This window comes from Pogoniulus pusillus, chromosome 15 (genome assembly GCF_015220805.1).
Source record: "Pogoniulus pusillus isolate bPogPus1 chromosome 15, bPogPus1.pri, whole genome shotgun sequence".
Classification (NCBI taxonomy): Eukaryota; Metazoa; Chordata; class Aves; order Piciformes; family Lybiidae; genus Pogoniulus; species Pogoniulus pusillus.
In genome coordinates this window covers 23,821,232-23,828,494 of record NC_087278.1, presented here as the reverse complement: position 1 = coordinate 23,828,494, position 7,263 = coordinate 23,821,232, and the positions used below count along the sequence as shown (strand labels likewise).

The window sequence follows — 7,263 nt, the reverse complement described above, 5'->3', positions numbered from 1 at the left end:
CAGACCTGAGGACGCTGTCATCTTAAAGAGCGCAGGGGAGGGACTGTGTGGAAGGGAGGCGGAGGTGCCGGCTCCCTGGGAAGAGGCGGGTACCAGAAGCAGCATCTCCCCGGGAGCCGCCGCACCAAGGCGGGCTCCCGGTCGCCCCACTCGCCGCCCCGGCCTCCAGCGCGCCGCCGCCTCCCAGAGCACCGGGAGCTCGCCGGCCCGGGCGCCCCGCCGCCGGCAGCCGGGGCTGGCGAAGGCGACAGCAGCCTCGCCGCTTGCCGGGTGGCTTGGGGAGGCGGGGCGGGCTGCAGCTGCGCCGGGGCGGCCCACCTCCGCGCTCGGCGACGGCCGCCGCAGGCGGCACCGGCCCCCATCATCGTCCTCGTCTTCGTCCCTAGTCCGGCGGCGGTGCCGCCCCTCCGCCGCGCCCGCCCCCTGGCTGCCTCGGAGCGGCGGCGGCGCGGCGGCGCGGCAGTGCCGGCAGGGCTATGGCTGCGGAGGAGGTGCTGCAGGGTGCGGACCATTACAAGAGCGAGATTGAGCGGCTGACCCGAGAGCTCTCTGAGACCACTCACGAGAAGATTCAGGCGGCAGAGTATGGGCTGGTGGTGCTGGAAGAGAAGCTCACCCTCAAGCAGCAGTACGACGAGCTGGAGGCGGAGTATGACGGCCTCAAGCAGGAGCTGGAACAGCTGAAGGAGGTGAGCGAGCCCAGCCTTTTGTCTCTTCCCACTGCCCCATGCCTCGCAGGGTCGTGCAGCCCCGCCGGGTTGCGAGGAGGCACGGGGAGGCTCCTGGCGTTTCACTCTCCGGAGCCGTGTGCCAGCCCCCTGCAGGTGGGCGAGCAAAGATGCTCGGGCCCGGGAGCGGCTGCGGGGATTCGCAGCTTGGGGAGGAGGGGTTTCCTGGGGCCGGAGGATCAACCGGGACCATGGAGCTTAAGGACGGATTATACAAGATTGCAACCCCCCTGCCCTGGGAAATTTCCCTGGGAGCCGGTGCCGAGCTCTAGCCCCTGCCGCCCGGAGCCACAACTTCTGCTAACAGGCATCTGCAGCGGTGGAGGGTGCCTCCGGTCATACCTGCATCGTCCGGGGCTTTTTAAGGAAGAGGGTACGAAACAGCCCGTAGGACGAGCGCTGAGCTAACCTAGTCTGTAAGGGCTCGAGGTCTATGTAAACAGTAGTCTGCAATGCGTGAGGAGGGAGACAGTTCCTTTCCAAGTTATTTATAGACCTGCTTTATTCTGCCAGTGACGGGAATTGCTGCCATTGAAGGGGGAGGGGGCTTGAAGTAGCCATACCATAGTCTCGAGGTCATTCCCCCACCGCTGGATATTAAACTTCTGCATCATGCCGTAAGGATAAAATACTCGATTGGAGACGTGCTGTTGGTTTCCGTGTGATTTTGTAACATTCAAAGTATAAAGCAGACGAGTTCTACCTCTTACCTTTCAGCTTTGCTAAACCCGACTGAAAAACCATCACTCTTCCTCTCTTCATCATTAAGGGAAGTAACCTGAGGTTGATACAGTGCATATACAGGGGAGCTACAGAAGGGGGGTGTGTGTGCACATGCAGCACTTGTATCTCTGCATTTTATGGTTCTTTCTATGGTATTTTTATACTTGGAACATAAATAATTGCATATATTGTAAAGGGAAGATAAAGTATCAGTTGGGTATCCCCCCATATTTAACAGGTATCTTTTTGCTCCACAAAAACCATTATATATAATGGACTGAAATTCTACTCAGTTAGAAATCGTGAAAATATTCCATATTGAGGGAAGCCACTTAGTAGTCTTAGATCACACCTTGAGTACCGTGTCCAGTTTTGGTCACCACATTATAGGAGAGACATTGAGGTGGTGGAGCAGGTGCAGAGAAGGGTGACGAGGCTGGGGAGAGGTCTGGCAAACGTGACCTGTGAGGAGCAGCTGAGGGAGCTGGGGTTGTTTAGTCTGAAGAAGAGGAGGCTGAGAGGGGACCTTATTGCCCTCTACAGCTACCTAAAAGGAGGTTGTAGTGAGGCTGGAGCTGGTCTCTTCTCCTGAATTCCTAATGATAGGACAAGAGGAAATGGCCTCAAGTTGCATCAGGGGAGGTTTAGGTTGGCTGTTGGGTGGAAGTTCTTTACTGAGTAGGTGGTCAGGCACTGGAACAGGCTGCCCAGGGAGGTGGTGGAGTTGCCATCCCTGGAGGTGTTTAAAAGGAGTGTGGATGTGGTGCTTGAGGCTATGGTCTGGTGATGAAGGATGCTGGGATGAAGATTGGACTGGATGACCCTGGTGGTGCTTTCCAACCACAGTGATTCACAGCGATTAGATGTTGTGCTGAGGGATTTGGTTTAGCCAAGGACTTGTCAGTGTGGAACTAATGATTGGACTTGATGATCTTGAAGGTCTTTTCCAATCTAAGAAATTATGTGACTATATGTGAATATATTCTTTAGAATGTTAGATGATGCAATTTGATCAGTATTTTTAATAAAGCTTTCATTTTACTTGCAAGTAAATGAATTATGCTACAGACTTGATTCAGTGTCCAGAAGAGCTGAAAATTTTGTCTGTTCAATAAGAAGAATAAAGCTGTTTTTCAGAAAAATCCTACTGATCTTTAAACTTGATCTCTGCCTCCCCCCTGCCTGTCTTGAGCCTGTGCAGTAGACTCAGGACTTCAAAACCAGCAATCACAGGTTGAGAGACAGAGATACTTCTGCCAGCATGAAGTCAGTGCTATTTGAAATGACCTGGCAGTAACCAAGGAACAAATTAAGGGGGAAAAGTGCAGTGCAGTTTTGAGGGGGTGAGAAAGGAAGAGGGAGATAAGCAGAGCTGCAGTTAGCTGTTAACTCATCATAATAATGGAAAAAAGAAGACTTATCCGAAACCAGGATGACACATGGCTACAGACTGGTGGGATAGTGCAAGGAACTGAGTTGAAATGATTAAACATGGTCAACATGATTAACTGAAATCAGTGATGGGCACAGATTCTCTTCCTGTTTACCTCCCCTTGAACTCAATGGGACTGCATGCTCTGCAGCCCAGAATATCTCCTGAGGGCCTGTGCCTTCATGCTGTGCCAGCCACAGCATGGACAATGAGAATATCCACAGAGAGAGGAAGAGGAGAAATGTAGTAGTTTGCCTGATGGCAAGCGAGAGTGGAACCTCTCCAGTTTTCAGTTCAGGCCTGGGCCTCTGAATTCCAGAGCTCTCCTTTGCTGTTGGTAAGGCATTTCCATCTCTCATTTAGGATGCCAGAGATTTTTCTCTTGCAGGTAACCTTTAAGGAGAAAGCACCCTGAATTCTTAGTGGAGGTGCAGCCCTGTGAAGGAATTTGCTCGTATCTCTTCTCTCTAGTGCTGTAATCTGTTTTCTAGCTTCCATTGTGACTTTTCCATGAGTGCAGATCAGTTTCACAGCTGTGAGACACAGGCAAATGCCATCTCTGGTGTTGCTAACGAGGGAGAGTTCATGTGGTTTGGGCAAAGTGTCTTATGGAGCCTTAGGGACATAGATTTTGGGGCTACAGGGTTCTGTCTGAGAGCTCTCAGTGTCAGAATTATGAAGACAGCTTGTTTGTTAAGGCTCTGTCCAAAATGTGTGTACCTTCTTTAGCAGGCCCTTCAGAGGACGTGCTGGACAGTGTCCTGTGGGTGCTCTGCATGGTGGAACATCAAAGCACTGTGACTAGCAGGAGCTAGGAAGACCCAGTATGTCAGTGGGGGTCTGTGCTTCTGCTCTTACCTCATGGGATCTAGAGCCTCTCTAAAGTCATACTGGGCTATGAAAATGAGGCTTCAGGTTTGCTCTGGAAGGAAGTTTATCCCTTCATAAGCATCAGTTGGTGCAAGAGTGCAGGCAGGTTTATGCTTATGACTGTTACCTTCCGTGGACTTTTTCTAAGCCGATTCAATTACTGGGATTGAATTTTGTTGAGGCATGTCTTTGTTAATGATTTCATTATGAAATTCTTGTGGCTGCTGTTAGGAGCTCACTGTATTTGTATTCTTGTGGCTGCTGTTAGGAGCTCACTGTATTTATTGCTCAGCAAACAGAGCTGCTGCAGAGCAGCCCTGCGGACAGGGACTTGGGAGTGCTAGTGGATGAGAAGCTCAACGTGAGCCAGCAGTGTGCACTTGCAGCCCAGAGGGCCAACCAGAGCCTGGGCTGCATCAGAAGAAATGTGGCCAGCAGGGTGAGGGAGGTGATTCTCCCTCTCTACTCCGCTCTGGTGAGACCCCTCCTGGAGCACTGCAGCCAGTTCTGGAGCCTCCATTACAAGAGGGATGTGGAGATGCTGGAGTGTGTCCAGAGAAGGGCCACAAGGATGCTCAGAGGGCTGAAGCAGCTCTGCTGTGAGCACAGACTGAAGGAGTTGGGGCTGTTCAGTCTGGAGAAGAGGAGGCTCCCAGGTGACCTTATTGTGGCCTTCCAGGATCCTAAGTGGGCTACAAAAAAGCTGAGGAGGGACTTTTTAGGCTGTCAGGGAGTGATAGAACTGGGGGGAATGGAGCAAAGCTGGAGGTGGGGAGACTCAAACTGGACATGAAGAGGAAGTTGTTGAGCATGAGAGTGGTGAGAGGCTGGAATGGGTTGCCCAGGGAGGTGGTTGAGGCCCCACGCCTGGAGGTGTTTAAGGCCAGGCTGGATGAGGCTGTGGGCAGCCTGCTCTAGGGTAGGGTGTCCCTGCCCATGGCAGGGGAGTTGGAACTGTGGTCCCTTCCAACCCTGACTGATTCTATGTTCTTTAACTACTCAGTCGTGTCTTAGTCTAGGATCTGAAGTCTTCTCCTTCAGATTGACAATTCAAAATTCCAGGGAACTTTAGTGGGGCCTTTCCTTTGTAGATCACTTATAGAGCTTCACCTATCTGATAACTTCCTTTGTTGAGGAGTGAGATAGGAAAGTAATACCATTATAGGATGTTGAAGTAAAAGCAAAGTGCAATACATTACATTAAATATTAATGCTTGTGTACAGGATATATGCTGTCCACCATGCAGTCTGAATTGTTTTAGTAACCTCTGCTGTTGCTTCTGTTGCATTCAGAGTTCTCTGTTTTAGCCTAAGGCTTTGATGTCTGGGCCATTTACATTACAAAAACTTTGAAGTTTTAATCAGTGACCTCATAAGGACTTCTTCCAAATTAGAGCAGTTATTACACATATAAGTTGTCCAAGAAAGACTTGGGACATTTATTAGCTACAAACCTTGTATTTTCAAGAATGAAATGAATGATAGGCATGTGAAGAGGTGCACTCCCTTCTGTTGACTTGAGCAGCTTTCAGTGTTATCAGACAGAATACTTGTGGTCCTGATGATAAGCAAGATTGTAGCATGAAACAAAGTATTATTCTTAAAGCCTTAGTAATTTTAATAGGGCGTTCTTGCAGTCTGTAAATGTTTCTGTGCCTGAAGCAGTTACAGCTCAGATTAGCAGAATTTTGGGTCTTTGGCAAGACCACAATAATTTTAGACATGGTCTGGTTGACTGGATAGGGCTGGGGGCTAGGTTGGACTGGATGGTCTTGGTGGTCTCTTCCAGCCTGGTTGATTCTATGATTCCAGGGCCCCTGCTCAAAAAGTTTCTTGAGCAGATGTGCCTTTTAACCTGCAGTCCATAAGAATGCAGGGAATAAACCTCGTTGCTTTTAGTCATGGGATTGAAGGTAGCCTGGTTTTACTGTCCTGCTGGGTTGGGAGTTTAATTGCCAGCATATTTTGTGGGAAGTGTTTTCTAGTGATTTCAGTAGCGGTGTTCTTGCATGTTCACATTGCATTTGCTGTAATGATAATGTCTGTTGTTAGTTTTAATTCTTTTAATGAAGTATAAAATGGCTTCATATTGCTCCTGTTGCCTGGGCTGTCTGCTGTAGCTGTCCTTGTTTGAGCAGGGAGAGGGGACAAGTTGATCTCAACAAGTCCCTTCCAGCCTCAACCATTCTTCCATTGGATTACACATAGCTGTGGCTGTCTGATTCCAGGCTGAAGATGCACTTCAGTGTTTGCTCTACCTTGAGCCAAATTATTCTTGGTAAATTATTGGAAAGCAGGCTGCTGGTGAGCAGTCCTATCCTTGGCAGGACAGAAGTGTTTTTTGTCATGGCACAGGGATGTTGCATCAATGATTATGAAGCACTTAGTCAGTTTACCAGCAGGGCTTTCAAGCAGTTCTTGGTCAGTGACTGACAAGGCCTTTGGAAAGACAGAGCTGAAGGTCTGCCTGGCAGCATTTTTAACTCTTCTGCTCTTCCTTGCACTGCTTTACCATGAGTGACTCAAGCTCCAGCTTGTCTCTTCTGACATGGTACTGCCTGTCCAGCTCCTTCACTGTTCCCTGAAGGGGCCACCTCCCCCACTTCTGCCTCTTCAGTCTTTGAAGTGTAGGAGGGAGGTTATTCTGCCCCTGTACTCAGCACTGGTCAGGCCACACCTCGAGTACTGTGTCCAGTTCTGGGCCCCTCCATTCAGGAGAGATGTTGAGATACTGGAATGTGCCTAGAAAAGGGTGATGAAGCTGGTGAGAGGCCTGGGGCACAGCTCTGTGAGAAGAGGCTGAGGGAGCTGGGGGTGTGCAGCCTGCGGAAGAGGAGGCTCAGGGCAGAGCTCATTGCTGCCTGCAGCTCCCTGAAGGGAGGCTGTAGCTGTGTGGGGGTTGGTCTCTTCTCTCAGGCAAGCAGCAACAGAAGAAGGGGACAGAGTCTAAAGTTGTGCCAGGGGAGGTCTAGGCTGGATGTTAGGAGGAAGTTGTTGGCAGAGAGAGTGATTGGCATTGGAATGGGCTGCCCAGAGTGGTGGTGCAGTCACCAGCATTTAGTGTCATGGTCTAGTTGACTGGGTAGGGCTGGGTGCTAGGTTGGCCTGGATGATCTTGGAGGTCTCTTCCAACCTGCTTGGTTCTGTGATTCTATGAACTGGTGGGACTACTCTGGATCCAAAACAAGGCAAAAGAATGGGAGACTGCCCATTCCAAATACAGCTCTGTTAAATGGGGATTGCTCTACACACCTGCCTGCATCACAGGAGGCTTAGGAGATTGTGAAATGGCTCATAAACTCCCAATGAGATGTTCTGAATTCTCCACAAAGAGGGATTTGGCCCACATATATCTTAGGGGTGGCAAACTGATGGCATCAGAACTGATGGCAGCTTCTTTCAGTGACAGTGTCTGTGGGCTTGTGCTGGATGAGGCTTAATGTTTTCAGCATCTCATCCTGATCTCAACATTTCATCCTTGGTGTCTGTTCCTGTTGTGTCATTCAACAA

The 7,263-nt window shown here is 50.0% G+C and overlaps 1 protein-coding gene across 8 annotated transcripts in view; it reads left to right on the top strand.

Annotated features, from left to right (window-relative positions):
- Positions 1–396: 396 nt before the first annotated feature.
- BICD1 (BICD cargo adaptor 1) overlaps positions 397–7,263 on the top strand; it is a 239,414-nt gene continuing 232,547 nt past the window's right edge. For 2 of the 8 annotated variants that reach the window (XM_064155772.1, XM_064155774.1), the window contains exon 1: positions 423–689. In XM_064155772.1, the coding sequence (XP_064011842.1) occupies positions 477–689 (213 nt within the window). In that variant the 5' untranslated portion in view covers positions 423–476. Of the gene's footprint in view, positions 690–7,263 lie in introns of all 8 variants that reach the window. The other 6 variants (XM_064155781.1, XM_064155779.1, XM_064155782.1 and 3 more) reach the window with 6 other exon arrangements.